The 21,385-nt window shown below is 31.5% G+C and overlaps 1 protein-coding gene across 3 annotated transcripts in view; it reads left to right on the top strand.

Annotated features, from left to right (window-relative positions):
* Pcdh11x (protocadherin 11 X-linked) overlaps window positions 1-21,385 on the top strand; it is a 633,628-nt gene that overhangs the window by 89,939 nt on the left and 522,304 nt on the right. For all 3 annotated transcript variants that reach the window (XM_074064461.1, XM_074064460.1, XM_074064459.1), the window contains exon 3: window positions 6,217-8,721. In XM_074064461.1, coding sequence (XP_073920562.1) covers window positions 6,217-8,721 — 2,505 coding nt within the window. The remainder of the gene's footprint in view (window positions 1-6,216; window positions 8,722-21,385) is intronic.

Genomic DNA, 21,385 nt, shown 5'->3' with positions numbered 1-21,385 from the left:
ATTGTTTCCATCCCTTCTTCTTCCTCCCATCGCTCCACTTTGTACTGTGAAACTATGTTCTAAATAGGCTAGTTGTTGCTTTCAGTCACCTCTTTTCTTTCCCTTGGTTTGATTTTGTTTTGTGGTTGTATTGTGTTTTTAGCTAAGTGTGTGTGTGTGCTATTTCTGTCCCTGGTCTGGGTGTAATTTTGTATTAACTAATTCACGATAATAAACCAATAACAAAAAAACTCCAAATAATTCAAAGGGGAGAGATGAACAAACATACAAGACACAAAACAAACAAACAAACAAGAACAACAACAAAATCTCCAGTTGGGGAACAATAGGATTTCAGTCTTATTTTAAGTTCTGGTATTACTCCTCCAGCATCCAGTCCTAATGTTTGTATTTAAGTAGAAGCTCTATAGTAGTCTCGCCTACTATAGGTGGTTGGATAGTACTTTTTTTCTTCTGTCTTTCAGCAGCAGCTGCTTGGTCAGCTTCTCCTTCAGTGAGGTTTGGCAGTTTAATTTCAGTTTTGCCCTCAAGTTCAGGAGAACAGCTCTGTAGTCTACCAGGCTGTCCTGCTTTATGGTTGGCTTTATACTGTGGTTGTTTACTGGGGGATTTTTTTCTTTGCCTCAGCCCCTTTTCCTGGGGTAAGGTCAGTGATCCATCAGCTGGCCCCCTGTTGTCATGTGTTGTCATGGTTCACTCTTTGTTTTTCAATTTGACTTTGGGTGTTGCTCTCTGGCTCAAGAGATGAGCTTTGTGGTCCATTAACTGCCTTACTTCAGGCAGTGGCTTATCACCCACACCTTCTTGGCCCTCCTGCCTTTCAGCTGCTTGTTTACTCATAGTTCACATGTAGATTAGGTCCTTGTCCCTCCCCTCTTCTCTGGTGAGCTTTCAGCATTTCCACCCCCTCTGCTGTGGGCTAGTTTTCAGTTCATTGTTTATTCTTCAGATTTTTTTTTTCTGTTGTGGGGGTCAGTCTGTCCAGGGAGCTATGCTGGTTTACCCAGGGGTGGTTGGGGGAATATTGCATGACCCTTGGTGCTCACCTGTTTGGCCTGCTAAATGTCTCCCAAACAGGTTTGGAGCCAGAGTCTGGCATTGGCCAGAGCCCTCCTATTTTCTCGGTGTAACATGGCCCTGAGAAGCTTTGTATGGGCTTTGGTTTCAGGGTGTTAAAGTTTTTGATTCTTGTTGATGTTTTATTTCCTCCAAGTGTGGCTCCAGCATCTGAGCAATGTTTTTGATTCATGGAGCTCATGCTGTCTGCTTCTGTACCCTAATCACCATCTTGGATCTATCTTGTCCACTTTTGTCAAAATGAAAATATGCACATTACTCTTAATGCTGATATCTGATAAAATAGAGAAAAAAGGTCATGAAAAAAATTTATTTTCTTTCTACTAACGTCAACTGAAGAAGAGGAAGAATAAACACATTCTACGAATTGCATTGTTCTGCTAAGGAGGCAGTGGTAAATTCAGTGAATAAATAAATATAAAACATTTATGATATCTTAAACCCTATGTGTGGCTTTACCAAAATTAACACTATTATTAATATTTTACTGGAAATTCATTTCTTCCAAAAATAGTTGGTGTTTTCTTATACATTACAATTTTTCCTAAACATACCATCAAAGTAAGGAAGAATTTGGTGGCTTCAGTATTGTTGGAAAATAAGTGACTAATAGCTCAACCATATTGTTTAAATTCCATTTTTATTGTATTTCCTTGATAATGTTACAAATGATTGTTGAAAGAAATATTTGAAAATAAGAGCCCATAGAATCTACACTGTGCCACATTATTGAATATATAGACAGTTAGGCATACTATTGGAATCCTCAAAAGTTTTACTGGAATGAAAGTAAATTCAACATAGTTCCCATTATGTGTGAATTGAGAATATTAAATATATTTCCCTAATGTTTTCTAAAATACCCATATCATTGTGGCTTTATCCAGTTCAAACTATTTTCTGTGACACCAAAATGTACATGTAAGAAAAAATGAAAAAAAAAAGTAAAAATCAGTCTTGTTCCTGATAAATAAAGCAGTAACAAAAGTTCAGAAATAAAATTTCATCTTCCCACCAGCATCCCTTGATCTTCAGAGTAAACAGCTTATATTTAATCAGTTGTTGAATCCAATCTCTTTGGAACTATTTTTAGTGCTTACTGGCACTGTATGCATGTTCTGGGCAACTGTACCAGATTTATAGCTCTGAAAGTGCTATGTTTTTTTATTTTCCTCCAAAAGACAATGAAGTGGTATCTTTGCACATGCATATGACAAAAATATTAAAGTTTTCTAGAATGGTTCAGTTAATTCTTTTCCAGAACAGTAGGCAAAAATATGACTCTTTATTTGGCAATGAATATCTTTTATTTAGTTTTTTCAAATGCCAAAAATAATTCCCATGAGAATGAGTTTAATATCCAGCCTTCACTTTCTCTTCTTTGATTTTATAAGTTTCTTCAAAGAATTAAACTTTCAGACAGACTTAACATCTTGCTTATTTCAGCATTTTTTGTCTTAGGTTTCCAACCCCAAAATTCAGCTTTTGAATTTAGAAAGAAATATCACTCACTTAAGAAATAAACTCTTTTGCATTTCATGAGATTTATTAGAAGGTCCATAAATTTTTCTTGACCTAAACCTGAATTGGCAGTTTTGTGTACTTGACATGAATGTCATTTTTGATAACAAAATCCACAATCAGCATGTATAACAAATTTTTTTCATTCAGTTCATGTAATATGCTATTTTCTTTTCTAAGTTGGTTTTCTGTTTTGATTATACTTATGTGTGTTTTACAGATGTAGGGCTTTATATGTCATAAGTAATGCCATGGCCACATACCACAGATAAAATTTGCCAGACTTTGTTCTGAAAATGTTTTACAACTAGATGGTAAAATTTTACTAACTATTGATACTTTAGCTTTCATTACATTATTAACAGAAAAAAAGTAGTTATTTAAAATAAATTCTTAAATTGTTTGCTGGAAATTAAAAAATTATTTTTTGTTATTCATTTATTCATGTGTGTACATAGTTGGGGTCATTTCTCCCCCCTGCCCCCATCTTCTTCCTCCCTCCCTCCTCACTTCCAGGTAGAACCTGTTCTGCTCTTATCTGTAATTTTGTTGAATAGAAAACATAAGAATAATAAATGAAGACAAAGTGATTTTGCAAGTTGAGTTAAGGATAGCTATACAGAAAGATTCCTAGCATTGTTTTCAGGTACAAATGTGTTACAACCCAAGTTGATTCATCTGTAAGTGATCTTTAAACTGGTTCTTGAAATTTTTAGGGAAAAAATAACTTTATTAACTAGATATTCAGTATTCCTGTGTCTACATAAACAAGAATATCCAAGTATTGGGTTTTCATTTTTTATCTTCTAAAATAGGAACTATCCTTTAGTTTTGTACAGTGTCCACTTAACAAATGCTTCCTGGATGTTTTTAAATATGCCAGGGGCTGTGCTCTTCAAAATCATCTATGTATCAAAGATTTATGTCATATTACCCTGCATTCACACTCATTAATGTATTAAGACTTCAGTAAAGTATCTAGAGATATAATCACATGAATGACATCTAGTGGAGCCACCAGGATTATCATATTCAAAGTTTTTCTCAAGTAGAGTATGTCCCTATAAACACTGATAAATAATTTTAGGTGGATTTTGAATTTTATGTATTCCAGATCAATCATTATATTTTACGTCTTTTTGTATATAGGACACATCAATGCTAAAGTTAGATAGAGAGCAAATTAAGGAGCTATATATCTCTTTTCCTTTTACATCTTTCTCATTAATTCATGTCATGGTCAAACACATGGCAAAGGGCTTCAGTTTTTTGATTGGTCATATTTGTCTTAGTTGAGTTAGCCAATATGGGGTAGGACTAATATCTGATTTATGTGTTAGTTATTCTTTATTCTTAAAAGAGACAAGACAAAAAACACCTTGAAATGTTCACTCAGTAACACTGAGTTCACATTGGCAACAACTCTTCTAAAGTTTGTTGAAAACTACTTATGTATTACATATGGACATTTCTGTTCAAATTGCTTGGACAATTAAAAGTGTAAATATCTAAGCCAATAAGTCATTTATAGACTTCAAATATTTGGGGAAAGAAACATTATTTCTTCAATCATCTGACTGAACATATACTTTTGTTAAAGAAAAGTATATATGCTAGAACAGCATATTTCAACAGAACTTTGTGCAATAATGGAATAGTTCTACATCTGCACTGTTCATGTCCAACAGAGAAGTCAATAGCCAATGCAGCTATTGAGAACTTAACATGTAACATGATTAGCAACTGATTTTTCAATTTTATCTAATTCTATTGAATTAAAATTAAATTTAAATGCTTTAAGGACTAATCAATATCATATTGAACAGATTAATCATAGAAGAAAGTAGAACAATTGGGAGATAATATGTCAGGTGGTATATATATATATATATATATATATATATATATATATATATCTTTATTTATTTCATTATCCCTTTCAGAATTAAAAAAAGTCTTTTAATGTCACTGTCATTTCACAAGAAATAAATAAGTCAATGAGTTTGAAGTTCTTGGATGTTTTGCAGATATAAATATCACTTAATTCACTTAAAAATACAAAGCCCAATTCCAAATTCAAGCAAACATTCATGACTAAAAATTAATACTCAAATAAGAAATACATAAATACATAAAATTAGAAATTAAAACTCTATTTATTTTTCCAGATTTGTATTATATTTACAAATTGAATAACTGTATCTGAAGCACAAGAACTTAAGAACATTTATTGATTCTTCTTTTACATTATATTTTATATGTAATTTTTCCTTTATATAATTTCTAGTACTACCTTAAACTTCCCTTCACAACTTATGTTAAATTTTTAATGATTCTCTTAGTTATTATTAATCTTTTAATATCAATACCATCACTAAATACTCAGTGATTGTTCTTTGTTTCACTTTAAGTAGAGTTTAGTGCCATTAGACTAATAAAATATTATTGCTCATCACTGCATATCCCTTGAACTTAGGAGAATGCTCTGACTGCTTTAGTCACTCAATATTGATGTGCAAAAAGTTAACTGAATGGCATTAAATATGAGAGATTTTCATGAATTATAATTTAGAAAATTTTTTGTACCCATATTTGAGACAGTCTAGATTTAAGCCTTCCTAAAAGCCTTTTGGACTGTCATTAAAACAAACTAATCATTACAACTATTAAGCACTAAATTTGTTTGGATAGATTTATAATAATAATTCTGAATTTATTTATACTCAATATTATGGTTAAAAATTTCATGTGTCTTGAAATACAGAGTAGAAGAAATAGTGGGTGTCAGTTTGCTAATTTTCACAATGTAAATACATGAAAAATGTTTCCATTGCCATATAGTCAAAGAAAAGTCAGATTAGTTACTGATTTGTATAACTAAAATATAAATAGAATTCTCATTTTTTCTTTCCATTTGTGTAATTTTTAATTGATGCATATAGTTGGTCATTTTACTTGTATAGATTAAAAGCAAGTGTAGCAGTACACATTGGATAGTTAATGTGAAATCATTTTACAATCACATTGGAGGAAACTGATGTCTGTAATTAGTATTTCTAAAATGCTATATGCAAGAAGTTTAATAGAGGTGATATTTATTATCTTGGTTGTATATTTTATAATTGCTGCTGGTTTTGGTGTTGAAAAGGCATGTTAGACAACTAAATTCAGCAGTAAAAATATTTTAATCCATTTGGAGTAAACATGAGTAACTCACCTATAGCTTTATCATGAGAAGTTCAGTCACAATTCTTTTAAAAAATTCTGTGCTCTTATTCATTTTCAACACTTACATAAATGAATTACATTTCTTGCCACAAGATGGTATTAATTAAAATTCCCCCGACCTTCTAGCTAGCACAACTAGCTAATTTCACAATATCTAGAGAGATAAAGCAACTTGCTTATGATCCCAATATTAGCTAAAGCAGAGGTTAGATGAAAGTCTTAGAACCAAAGCCTTCTGGTACCTGTTTCTTATATTATCTTACTGCTTTGTCGCTTCCAGAAATTGAGAATCGTTGTCATTACATAAATGAACATATATTACATGATTTATATTTACATATGTTATTGTATGCTAACATAAGTTAAATTAAACTGCACTCTGTTTTTCAGGGTCAAAACATTTTTGGGCTTGATGTCATTGAAACACCAGAAGGAGACAAGATGCCACAACTGATTGTTCAAAAGGACTTAGATAGGGAAGAGAAGGATACTTATGTGATGAAAGTAAAGGTTGAGGATGGTGGCTTTCCTCAAAGATCCAGTACGGCTATTTTACAAGTCAGTGTTGCTGATACAAATGACAACCACCCAGTCTTCAGGGAGAAGGAAATTGAAGTCAGTATACCAGAAAATGCTCTTGTAGGTTCTTCAGTGACCCAGCTCCATGCCACAGATGCTGACATAGGTGAAAATGCCAAGATTCACTTCTATTTCAGCAATCTAGTCTCCAACAATGCCAAGAGACTGTTTCACTTAAACACCACCACTGGACTTATCACAGTCAAAGAACCACTGGATAGGGAAGAATCACCAAATCACAAGTTACTGGTTTTGGCAAGTGATGGTGGATCAACACCAGCGAGAGCAATGGTGCTGGTAAATGTTACAGATATCAATGATAATGTCCCATCAATTGACATAAGATATATCATCAGTCCAACCAATGGTACTGTCATGCTTTCAGAAAATGCTCCACTGAACACCAAAATTGCCCTCATAACTGTGACGGATAAGGATGCTGACCACAATGGTAGGGTGACATGCTTTACAGATCATGAAGTTCCTTTCAGATTAAGACCAGTATTCAGTAATCAGTTCCTCTTGGAGACTGCTGCATTTCTTGATTTTGAGTCCACCAGAGAATATGCCATTAAATTACTGGCTGCAGATGCTGGCAAACCTCCTTTGAATCAGTCATCCATGCTACTCATCAAAGTGAAAGATGAAAATGACAATGCTCCAGTTTTCACACAGCCTTTCGTAAGTCTTTCTGTTCCTGAGAATAACTTTCCTGGCACCCAGTTGACAAAAATAAGTGCAACTGATGCAGACAACGGGCGTAATGCTGAGATTAATTACCTGCTTGGTACTGATGTGCCCTCTGAATTCAACCTGGATCGTCATACAGGCATTCTGACTGCAGTGAAGAAACTAGACAGAGAAAAACAGGAAAAATATTATTTCACAGTTCTGGCAAAAGATAATGGGATGCCACCCCTAATGACCAATGCCACAATCTTAGTAACTGTTCTTGATCAGAATGATAACAGTCCTATTTTCACTCACAGTGAGTACAACTTCTATGTCCCAGAAAACCTTCCAAGACATGGCACAGTAGGACTAATCACTGTAACTGATCCTGATTATGGAGAAAATTCTGCAGTCACTCTCTCCATTTTAGATGTGAATGATGATTTCACCATTGACCCACAGACTGGTGTCATCAGACCAAATATTTCATTTGATAGAGAGAAACAAGAATCTTATACTTTCTATGTAAAGGCCGAGGATGGCGGCAGGGTGTCACATTCATCTACTGCTAAAGTAACCATAAATGTGGTTGATGTTAATGACAACAAACCAGTTTTTGTTATCCCTCCTTCCAACTACTCCTATGAATTGGTTCTACCATCTACTAATCCAGGCACAGTAGTCTTCAAGGTAGTTGCCATTGACAATGATACTGGTATGAATGCAGAGCTTCGTTACAGCATTGCAGGAGGAAATACAAAAGGACTGTTTGTAATTGACCAAACAACAGGAAACATCACACTAAAGGAGAAATGTGTTGGTGCAGACCTTGGTTTACACAAACTGATAGTCAAAGCTAAGGACTTAGGGCAACCCGATTCTCTCTTTAACGTTATAATTGTCAATCTGTTTGTGAATGAGTCAGTGACCAATGCTACACTGATTCATGAATTGATGAGCAAAAACACTGAAACACCAGTGACCCAAAATATTGAGACAGCTGATGAATCCTCACCAACTAGTGACTATGTCAGGATCATGGTTGCCATTGTTGCAGGCACCATAACTGTCATTCTAGTGATATTCATCACTGCTGTAGTAAGATGTCGCCAATCACCACACCTTAAGGCTTCTCAGAAAAACAAGCAGAATTCTGAATGGGTTACTCCAAACCCAGAAAACCGACAGATGATAATGATGAAGAAAAAGAAGAAGAAGAAGAAGAAGAAGAAGAAACATGCCCCTAAGAACTTGCTGCTTAACTTTGTAACTATTAAAGAAACCAAGGCAGATGATGGCGACAATGAAGGAAACAGTGTCACATTAGACCTTCCCATTGAATTGGAAGAGCAAACCATGGGCAAATACAACTGGGGCACTATACCTACTACCTTCAAACCTGACAGCCCTGATTTAGCCCGGCACTATAAATCTGCCTTTCCACAGCCAGCCTTCCAGATTCAACCTGAAACTCCCCTGAATTCAAAGCACCATGTCATCCAGGAACTGCCACTTGATAACACCTTTGTGGCCTGTGATTCCATCTCCAAGTGTTCTTCCAGCAGTTCTGATCCTTACAGTGTTTCTGAGTGCAGTTATCCAGTGACTACCTTCAAGACACTTGTGTCTGTACACACCAGACAGGTAGGTAATTGCAGTTTCTGACTAAACTTCCTAAGTTTATTTTATTTTTAAGATTATTTTCAGTTGATATAGGATTTTACAGTATCTATTAATTTTGAAGAGGGAACAAAACAATTGTGTTGTTCAGAAGCTTCTGAATAGGTGTATGAATTCATTTAAGTTTGGTAGAAAATCAACACGAAATGACTGCTAAGTTTAGAAAAATTGGGTGGAAAGTGATAATTGTAATGGGGTAATTTTGTCTGTAGATGGCAGTATGACGATTCTTGGCTAGAGAATATACTGGAAAAAGTCCCTAACAAGGATTGTAGCACTATCCTCATTACCATTGTGTGCAATGAAAATCTTAAAATCTGGGCTCCATACCTTCAATAAAGCATTTAGAATCTGCCAAACAGCTCTTAATACTAATGGTATTGAGATTCCCAGTTTCACTTGGGAAAATCTGTGGTGCCCAAGGTAATTAAGTGATACCAAGTTATGTTCCCCTCAGTACCACACAAGCCTTTCAGGTCCCCACAAAGAAGAGTTTCATTTTTCATATTAGCAACTCAAAATTACTTTGGTTCATCAAACCTGTTTCCACACAATATAGCAAGAATGAAATTAAGAAAAATAAGTATATACTCAGTCTCAACTTCAAATAAAAGAATGAAACACACATATAATCTGTATTTTAGATTATCAGATTATCAGTTAAATATTTGCAAATTTATGCAAAGTATTCATAGTCCTTCCGGAGACATTCTTAAAAGATAATGACTATTGGAAAATGGAATATGTTTGCTTTCTCTAATGGGCACGAAGGGAAATATGAGCATATTAAGACCCAAGAAATCTGAGCACAGTAATTTAAACCCAATACATTTATGAAAACAAGAGTTAATAGAGTGCTGTTTTCATCTTTATTCTATGGAGAAATGAGTTCAAATTTATCCAGAAATTCAAAAGTAAGTTAAATGATTTAAAAGTATGATTATTTCTTTAGTAAAGTTAAGTGGTGGAATTTATCAACATTTTTTCCTCTAAAAACCATGCCACACATTGGCTTTATTATTTTGTCTTTTTTTTCTCCTAGTAAAATATTTCAGTTTCAGCAAATAAAACATTTAGAAAATTCTTCAGGCTTAATAAAATTGCATATGTGTTTCTTGATTTTCTACATTGGTGGATCTCAAGTGGGAAACAAACATAAAAGTTGCCTAACATCTCCTCTGGGTATATTTTTGTTTGCATTTATCCATTCAAAAGGGCATTCTCATTTTTTATTTATCAATATTATGTGCTTATTTGAAACATTTCTCAACAGAAAAATGTTCGTTTTGAATAACACTATATATGATGCATATCCTAATAGAATTTTTTCCTAAGTTAAATTTTGTGATTTGATTTATAACATAAAAAAGTGTGGGGTTTGTGAATTATATTTGTGGATCATCATTTTTTAATAGATTGGCTCCTGAAGTTATTGAAGCAAATTATGCTTACAACTGTTTTTCAAGGTGTGGAGCTGTTTTATGAGCTACATGAATATATAGTGACTAAGCCATGGATGAAGTGAAAAATTGAAGTATTTTTCAAATATAGAGATATATTATTTTATTTGTTTTTTGTATTTTGTAATTCATAAAAATCAATAAAATCAATAACATTTTTCTATGATGGCACTTTTATATTATACAATTAAGATACTTTTTTCTAAGCATTAGAACAAATGGTTTCTCGAGTTACATAAAATAATAGAACTAAATGCTAATGACTTATTGGTTATCATTAGAGTTTTTTCAGCTAATAGGCCTATGCTATCAGATGACTTATTTTATATTTTAATATCTTAATATGTAAATCATATACTTTATGTCATTAGTCACACTTTCATATTATTTGATAAATATCTTCTTGACAATATTTAGTTATTTTAAGCAGACTAATTTAACAATAAAATCATTTGAATATCTACATTTTGTGCTACATTGCAATGTTCTTTAGGCTTTCTATATACTTTTCAATTTACAATTACTGCCAGAAGAGGAATCTTATATTCACTGATGTTGCAGAATGCCAGCATGATAATTAAACACTGAAAAATGAAAAAAAATTGTTATTTAAAAATTCAAATCCAGTTAAGTGTTTTTTTAAAAAACATCATGCAAAATGGACAAATGTGTCAGTCAGTACAATTGTTCCTAAGGAACTTAAGGCAAGAAAATAAAAAAAAAATCTGTTAGCAGAAGGGAAAAATATACCAAATTGTTTCAAACAAACCAAATAGTACATTTCAAAAGATGGGTTTATGTTGATATTTATATTCAGTAGTTCATTACTCATTCATGGGCATATTAGAAATATGCCCATAGAGAATAAAAGAGTTGTAATAAGCTATAAGATATATGAAGCCTTTTCAGAAAATTTCCATGATAGAAAAGAAATCAAATACTTTGTATAGTTTTTTTTTCTGACCATGTTGTTTGAAAAAATATGGAGCATTCATTATTTATCAGTCACCTGTTGCATGAAGCTCTCTATACCTGGGCAATATGATGATCCATTGTGTTATAAGTTTCTATACATGTTATGAAGACCTTTTTGTATATATTGTGATAAGAATGTCAAATATAAAATTTAAGAGGATGAATCTACAGGGTTCCTTCTGTGAAAACATTTCAGAACAAGGAGATAACATTTTGTTGTTATGACCTTAGGAGGACAATAAGTATAAATAACTATTTTAGAATTGGTTTTCATTAATTTTCATATACAAGGGATGCTTTGCAAAGTCAAGTCTTACTGAATACACCTTCTCCATTCAAATATTCTAAAGGCTATACATTTGAAAAATAAAGAGGAAAATAAATATGAAAGTATCATTTTTAGGGCCTTCTATATACTAGTCAATGTCTTAGAGACATGTGTTTGAGATACTGTTTCCTTCATTTCCAAAAGAAGAGGTTTTCACAAGTTTATATGATTTGAGTTGAAATAGTCTTCAAGTTCAGAAATGAGACAAAAAGAATGGTGAAGAGTTTGGACAATTCATGGGTCAAACCATGCTTTAGATATGATGCATGGATTCAAATGGTAACAGTATTCTGAGTTAGCCTGGAACAAGATGATTATTCACTATTGTTAAATTTGGTAATTTTCATTTTCTGTATATATATTGTAATAGGTAAATTTTAGCCACATAGCATGCTAGGCAAATAAGACTCCTAGAACACAACTGTCCAATTTTGATAATGTTTTATTTTTCTTGTCCTAGACTGATTCCAGGACATCAACTATTGAAATCTTCAGTGAGATATAACTTTCTAGGAATAACATAATTCTATTCCTTTCCAAAATATTTCAATAATTTGCTGTTAAAAATTTACTTAGATCATTAATGTGATGATTTGGATTTCCAATTATAAAAGCAAGTAAAACAAAAACCACCATGCAAATGATGTCCCAGTGAACCTAGTGATTTCTTTAGCCGTAATCTGGCAGTTGAAAATTATGATTTATAGAAGAAACAACGCATTGTAATTCTAACATGCTGTCTTTCTGTTTGCTCTTGGTGTCAACATTTGTAATGTAATAAAATGCTATTTTAGTGTACACACTGATACTTAATATAGAAATAACGAAACATGAAATTACTTGCCTTGTCTGATTGCTGAAGAGTTTTAAACATTTTCTTCAGGAGTTTGGAAGTAAAGGTGAACTATCCATGTTACCCTCTGAAAAGTATCAAGGGCAAGAGGTTTTTAAGAACAATCAACCAAAATCCCCAACAAACAAAAAAACAAAAACAAAAACAAAAGCAATTTTATATGGTTTTGAAATATGCATTAGCATAGTGTTGTTGAGAGAACCATTTATATTACCTACCACTCTTCTCAAAAGTTGAATGACAGCAAATAATATTTTGGTGGTTTTATGTTAATTGTAATCATGCTATTTCACTACTTTTAATCACTAAAAATTATCTTTTCTGTAATCATGCTTCCTTTTTCTATAAATAGTTAAAAAGAAACACGTTCTATTTTTATCTATCATAAAGACAATGTAAAGTTATTTATATTCCTAATACAAAATATGTATTGATATTTCTGGTATTATGAAATATAACGCCAGTCATATGAGTTAAAAATAAGGACTGAGATATGGTATTTCAAAAATATTATACCATTATTTTTAAACTACCTAGGGAAAACATGACACTATAGTAAAATTTAAATAGATTTATTTTATTGCTCTGTTATAAAATTACTGAATATATATTATTGCTTTGATTGATTTGCCTTTTAAAATAAATGAAACATTCATTTCTTACACAAAGGAGTAAATGCCTGAAATTGGGTGTACATCATATTTCACTGAATAAAGAATGGCATGTTCCAATTTTATGTTATGTTTTTTAAGTTGCTTATGACCTACTAACATAATTAATAGAATTTAAAACATGTATGATATCTTGGGATAAAGGGGGAGCATAAAAGACTCTTGAAGTCATGACACAATATATGACTCGATTTTTCATTCAAATTCTTAATTATGTATCAATTCATCTTGAAATGTGTGAATAAGATTTGTTCTCTTGTGTATGTACTTTAAAATTAGTGTAGTTGAAGTATGAGGATAGGCAAGAAACCCCCCCAAAACAAGACAATATTTGATGTCCTCAATGCAAAGGAACTAATGCAGGAATTTTAAAGCAACAAAGGCTAATAGGAGAAGGGGACCAGGAACTAGAGAAAAGGTTAGTTCAAGAAAAATTAATTTAAAATGTAACACATATGTTCAGGAAAGCAATGCAGGTAAACTCCCTGTATAACTATCCTTATCTCAACTGCCAAAAACCCTTGGTCCTTCTTATTATTGCTTATACTCTCTCTTCAACAAAATTAGAGATAAGGGCAAAACAGTTTCTGCCTGGTAGCAGGGTAAGGGGGGAGAGGAAAGAGGTGGGGGGTAAGAGAGGGGGTGGGGAGAAGGGGGGAGAAATGACTTAAACGTTGTATGCACATATGAATAAAAGAAAAAAATTTGTGTAGTTGAAGTATTCTTCCTTCCAGAAATATTTAGAAGAGGTCCATATTTTATTTAACATTTCAAATTAATATAATTCCTGGATAGTTACATAATATTTTAAATGTGTTTGTGTTAAAATATATATTCCTGTTGACTCAATACAGAATCCTTTGTGCTTCCAATAATATGTCCACTTCCTTGAACACATGTTTGATATAGCTGCTTAAACAGTATATAATAAGTTTGTTTTTCATTGTAATGAGAAGTATCATATAAGTTGGAACACTATATATGTATACACAACTGTTAAAAATACTTAAAAGTAAAATTTACCTTTGTACACATTAATCACCTAAAACAACTTTGTAGTTCCAAGCTGTCTCTTCTTGATGAATTAAGTATTTCAGTTTACTTCAAATCATCCCAAAAAATGTAAAAATTAAGCCAACTCTGTATACCCTTAAAGCCTTCTGCAGGTACTAAGACATACCAACAGTGAGAATTTCTAAAATCTTTCAATTTACTTGTAAATAAAATGCTGAGGCACAAGAAAGTGAACCAGGAGTTCTAATGTCCCATAACATATTACTGTGGCTTCATTATCACTCATGTATGTAATTATTATATAAATGTATTGTTTTGTTCTCATTTTTAAAAAAAAAATTATTTTATTCATATGTGCATACAATGTTTGGGTCATTTCTCCCCCTTATCCCCTTGCTACCTGGCAGAAACTATTTTGTCCTTATCTCTAATTTTGTTGAAGAGTATAAGCAATAATAGGAAGGACCAAGGGTTTTTGCCAGTTGAGATAAGGATAGCTATACAGGGAGTTGAACAAAAGAAATGGTCTCTAAACTGAAAGACTACCCACAGAGTGGGAGAAAATATTTGCCAGCTACACATCAGACAAAGGACTGATAACCAGAATATATAGGGAACTTAAAACACTAAATTCTCCCAAAATTAATGAACCAAAAAAGAAATGGGCAAGTGAACTAAACAGAAGTTTCTCAAAAGAAGACATTCTAATGGCCAAAAAAACACATGAAAAAATGCTCACCATCTCTAGCAATAAAGGAAATGCAAATTAAAACCACACTAAGATTCCACCTCACCTCTGTTAGAATAGCCATCATTAGCAACACCACTAACAACAGGTGTTGGCGTGGATTTGGGGAAAAAGGAACCCTCTTATACTGCAGGTGGGAATGTAAACTAGTAGAACCACTCTAGAAAAACATTTGGAGGCTACTTAAAAAGCTAAACATTGATCTACCATATGATCCAGCAATACCACTCTTGTGGATATACCCAAAAGAATGTGACTCAGGTTACTCAGAGATACCTGCACACCCATGTTTATTGCAGCACTATATAAATGTATTTTAAATGTTTGTTTCATGTGCACCCTGTTCTCTCCTTTTCTATATATTCTGCCAGCTAAAAGACAGTATCTCAATTTTCTTCCAGCTTGGTGACCCGTCCCTTTATGATTAGAATGGAAACTACTCCTAATCGTTCCTTTGTATGTTTGAAGATAAAAGTAACTTAAAAAATATCTGAAGTTCCTTAAAAAGCATTTCTCAATGGTGTTTTGAGTCATTTTGCATAAGGTGAAAACATGTTTTATTTTTAACGCTGTACTTCATCTCTCAAAATGTAGTTTCTGTGAGAGAGGAACTTCTAATTTGATTTCCTTCAAGTTCTTTGTATTAAAACATTTATTTATATAAGTCAATGACAATTGAGAGTTCACATTATTTAAAATTGGGCCACAGATGAAAATAAACTCTACTTTTGACTATTAACTATTCTTGATCTATAATTTCCTTGTGTTTGAGGGAATAATTTTATAATTTAGAACAATATAAAGAACAGTGAAACTAGTTTTTCACAAAAGCCAGAGGACAAAAATAAATATTTGTCTGCTTAGTTCCTTTATAGCAGTTTTTTGGTGATATGGTTATTTAACTGTGATTTACTACACCTTTGCCTTATAAGGTCTCAGATAAGTTCCAATTCCTTCCGTTAGTGTTAATGGACTCCTGGAATATTTTCAATGAAGTGACTTTGATAGTATCTCTGGTTCTCATTTTAGTTAGTGAATAGAGAGGACAGAAAGAGAACAACTCTTAAGACAAGTGTTCATAAAGAAAAGGAAGTTTTAGTAAAATTACCCTATTGAATCCTAAGCAGATTATTTAATGGTGAACTACAATGTACTATATTCTTTGTCTACTGCAAACACTGTCCTAAGTATTTTCCTTTGTTTGAAATCTACATTGAATAAATTTAAAATAAAATAGTGAATTGTGTTCTATCATTTTGTTTTAAATATAAATGATATTTAAAAGTAAGACATTAAAGCAATTATATTTCTGAAATTATCATTTTGTTAAATGAGCTAAATAAAAACCTATAAAGTAATCTTAATTTTATTCATTAATTTTTTATATTCTTTTTTCTCTATTGACCACCCTGTCTACATTATCAATAAAAATACATACACTTTTATGAATAATTTTTCAAAGTCAAATTTAGATTCAATCACTATTTTTAACAATATTCACTAGTATCTTTTCATTTAAATGCAAAATATGACTGCCACATTTTACTATTAATCACCTGCACTGCTCAATCTTTAATTAGATGTTTCAGTTGTGTATCTAGCTAGGTGTGATATGAATTCTGATCTCAACAAAAGTGATAAGGACAAGTAGACCTTTAGAAATCTTATATTAACGTATATCACCTTTGGTAGATGCTTCGTATAATAAATATCCCTTCTTAGATTTTGTGAAGCTTAGTTTTTATTTTAAATATTATTTAAATTTAAAGTTTTAGCACATTCAAAGTTGCTGTAATAAGATAAAGTTGTATGTGTTGTACATAACTAGTGTATTTTAGAAAACATTATTGTGCAATTTGTTTTATTCATGCATTAGGGTATCAGTAGATGACATCTTTAGTTTAATGTAGCATTTAAAATTAGGAGAAGAGTTTTTAATTTCTGGCATAGCAATAGGCCTTTATTTTCATGCTACACGATATAAACATTTGTAGAAATTTTTAAAATTTTAGGTAGATTGCAGATGAAAACATTTTGAATGATTGCATTTATTTTGATCTATACTAATAAGTTTTTCATAATTTCATTATTCAGTTGGAAAGCTCTAAATTTTAGAAGTGGAACATATAAAATTTAGAGAATTACTCTCTCCATTTACATTATAAATTATATATACAGGACTTTATATAGAAAATCACCTTATTTATTATGCATATTGTTCATTTTTATACATGTATGATTGAAAAAGTTAATGTAATAGCACAGATTGTTTAGTTTATACTGCAATGCACAGGCATGCTAGGGATGTCCACCATGAAACTAACCACTCTTCAGTGAAAATGCTATGTCTTGATGTGAAAACTTCTTCATTTAAAAAGAGTTCCATCTGCATTTATGCCAAAAAATGTTTCCTTAGCATGAACAACCAAATTATTACCTAGAATTCTCAAAACCAATTCTTTTACATTTTCCATATTCCATATATTCTGAGCTAAAATTATTTTGATTTACCCTTTTGAAGTATTTAATTATATTTAATTATCCACAATATACAAGTACCACCCAATTAGCAGCAAAAACTATTTTATGCTGGAAAAAAATGTCACATTTAATTAGCTTTTATGTAGTCAAATTGATATATTGATCAAAATAAAGCAACTCAATGGATTTTCTAGAAATATTTGCACTTTTCTCACTTACTATGAAGGCTTATATTTATTAAATGTTCATTGACTTGCTTCATAAAATATTACTCTTCTTGAAATACATGTGGCTTTTAAAAGCAATACATTTTTTGCCTTGAAACTTGACGAAAGCAATAGATAACAAAATATGCTTTCATTAGGTACTCAGAAAATTTAAATAATAATGACTTTATTTTACCCAATGGTAGTTAAAATCCAACAACTATGCAGTTAAGTGTTATTTACAACAATTCATCAAATAAAGTTTAAAATGTATTTACTCTTTTAATATCAGAACTAACATTAATTACAAAATCAATGCAAGTCATTATTTCAGTGATATATAGTTAAAGAGAATTGATCATAAGCACTTTAACTTAGAGAAAAAATTTCCAGTATTTATCCATGTAGTTCAATAGTTGGTCAGTGTCACACCTTGAAGTAATTAAAATTTTTTAAAAATTAACTGGGTCTTTTGTCAAATAAACACAACATAGACTCATAGTCAATGGTTGAACAAATACACAAAAATGGAATTTCATAGAAACTGAAAAACTGGTTTATGAACTCCTAAATGAGAGTATACTTCATTATTATTTTATATTCATTTGACTACTTTGCCACTCAGAATTATGTATTGGCTGCTTTTTTGCAGTAAACTGTAGAAATTGTTTTTGTTTAGATTAAATAATTACATTTTTCCACACAAATTCATTTACTCAAGAGAAGTTGCTTAGTTCTTTTCCTAATAGATATCATGGCTTTGTTTACATGATATCAAAGCATGTGAAGACAAAATATATTCACCATACATGAAGACATCTTGTCAACCTCAAAAAATTACTTGACTTCAATAAGACACAAATGTTAAAACTACATAATAATGCCGCAATATTTTTATTTTACAAAGTAAAAGGAGGTTGACTTTGTATATAAATTTATTACTGCCTGAATTTAGACTAATTAATAATACTTAATAAAAAAAATCACTTGGTGCTGCAACTCAACTTTAAAAATGTCAGTTTTTTTCTTTGTGAAACTAAGCACACTTTTATGTCAATGCACACAAATTATAGAAGTTACAAGGAATATACAATTAAGTCTTATTAATTTGTGAATTGAAAGACGAACATCAAACTCATGTTTATAAGTTAATACATCTAAGTGTGTGTCTAGAGGAAAATTCATTTTAATTTGATGTTTAAATACTTCTAGTACAATGGGATTAGCATAAATATGTATAAACACAGATTTGCGTATGCATATTTATTCATGTTTGTCAAATTTCTAGCAGGAAAACAATCACAAACTTCAACCTAAAGAGATCTTGGTCTTAGATTATGCAGCTACATTTATACTTTTAGTGTCTCTTTTTAAACTATTTTCTCACTTCCAAACTATAATCCTACAGTGTTCCTCATGTCACTGTACATATCATCTTTCATTTAGCAAAATTTCCTATCATGTTCAGTATATTTGGAAGATATGCCCAAGTGTTTTTTGTTTTTCTTGAAGTAGTTTGACTTTAGTGTAATTGCAATACTTCTCTTCACAGTTTTCCTACTTTCTGAATGATCACAAGTCCTAAGTTACTGAAGGATACATGAAAGAAATAAGTTGCTTTTCTACCTAAGTATTAGTATTCACATTCTGCTTCTCTTGCACAAAACCAAGGTAATTTTGCTTTTAATATCCCACTTCTGTTTAGTTGGTATGCTTAAAACATCCAAATAAACGTACACTAACAACTTGAGTTTTACTAAAACTTTAATTTTATACCTATATGTCAAATTTGAAGTTTCATATGTCTGTCTGCAATTTTATGAGTTTCATTTACTCTTTCTATAAGAGGTTATGATATAGATTTACCATCATCATATACATGTCTATGTATGTATTTATTTATGTGTACATATGTATATATAAGCACATTCATTTTTGTAAACATCTGTCATTGTGGAATGTGGATTGATATACATCATGGGAATACTTATGAGGTTAGGCCCAGTTTTCAGATTGGGCAATGTATGCAATTTACTTACTATTTCTGTTTCTTAGCGGAATTAGTACTAAGAATGTCACTTGACAAACTGTGTAATGTTAAAATTGTGAAAGTTTAAAACACATGGGGGTCCATAATAGGTACATTAAACTTTTTGTTTTTACTTTGTACTGTGCAACTGTAATTGTAGAAAAGAATAAACAGGTTTTGTGTGAATACTTTAGAATGAATATTATAGAGAATCTTTCAATTGGAATACATGTAGATACAAATAGTTGTACTTGATGCAATTTCAGTGCATAAATTGTGTGTAGCATTAACTAATGAAATATATATAAATAAAATTGTTTCTTTATTGCAATAACACATTTTCTGATATTTTTTGAAGTGTTTGTGTCATCAGGGAGTAACAACTTTATTAATATGAACAAGGATCCAAAACTATTTTAAGCACAAAAACATCTTACATTCATCATGGTATAACCCATTACGTGCATTGAATTAACTTCTTGTTCACCAACATTGCAAGGTAATTGATCTTTTTTAGTTGCTGTAAAACAGTAATGTAGAGTTCAGTAAATTATATTTAGTTTTGTGCATTTTATTGTACTGAAATTGTTAAAATATTGATAAAATAATAGCATTTATCAGCCACATTATTCAGCAAAACATTCTAGGTAATGGAATTTGCCATGTATTTAAACATTACTTAAATATTTCTCTAACTTTTACTGTAAACAAGGCAATTTGGACAATGCTCTTTGTATCTGTAAAAGATGGTATTAAGGGTAGGGATGCATGATGGTTGAGTTTCTCCCCTGGTTGTTATTAGTTTAACAAACCCCTTGGCAAGGCCCCAGGATGTTACCCTCAAGTTTGTTTAAATAAAAAACTTTCATTTTTTCAATGAGTATAGCAGTAGTGTGTATGCACGTATGTGTATATGTGTGTATGAATGAGTGTAAATACCATTAATAAATCACTTTGCCTATTATGTGTTAATTACTAGCAGGAAGGTATTATCTCATTTCAGGAAGCATCCTAAATTCAGCAACACTCTCCTCTACTCAGTAATTTCTAAGTATCAATTAAATATTATTGATCTTATCTCTGAAATACCTTCCACATTCATCCCCTTGTCACTTTCTTTTCTTTTCTATGTCTTCATCATAAGATTCCTGTTCTGCAACTAGCAACTTGTCTTCCTACTTCTCTCTAATCCCTTTTATACCCTTTACTCAGAATACTCCTCCTAAAAACACAGATCTGATCAAATGAAGAGTATGTCAGAAAATATTTTGAGGCTTCCTCTATTTCATATAGAAAAAAAAAGGCTCAATTACTGAATTTTTCAAAGGACTTTGCAATCTTAACTGCTCTGTTTGTTCATCTTATTTCCTACCAATCTAGGCACTACCTGTAATCCCTGGACATATCATGCAATTTGACACCTTCATAAATCTGCACGATTTACTTGACCTGTGTTGAATACTAGCTTTGGTTAAGTTACTGCGATGGGGGCAACCAAAATAACTAAATCACATCTGTGAAGTAAAATTGAAATTGTGGAGATTAAGACAATTTTAACACGAGACAGAATATGATAAAAATGAAAGACTGCTACCTGTGGTCTTATGGAAAATAAAAGATGCCTAAATGCTATCCATTTCTTCCATACTTTTCTAATTTCAGAGAGTACACCACATGTTCTTATAGAATTAAAATATCTCAAATAAATAAGTACATCATATAACCTTTAAGCATTAGTCTCTGAAAACTATTCTTATGAAATTTGTTATACTCTGATTGATTCTAGAAAGATTTTAAGTGCTTATTTTATATATTTTGTTTCTTGTTACATTTCCTGTTTATGAATTGTTCTCAAAAAGTATC

Source organism: Castor canadensis, chromosome X (assembly GCF_047511655.1).
Source record: "Castor canadensis chromosome X, mCasCan1.hap1v2, whole genome shotgun sequence".
Classification (NCBI taxonomy): domain Eukaryota; kingdom Metazoa; phylum Chordata; class Mammalia; order Rodentia; family Castoridae; genus Castor; species Castor canadensis.
Note: the sequence above shows the minus strand (reverse complement) of the source record. Positions and strands in the feature narration are given on the sequence as shown.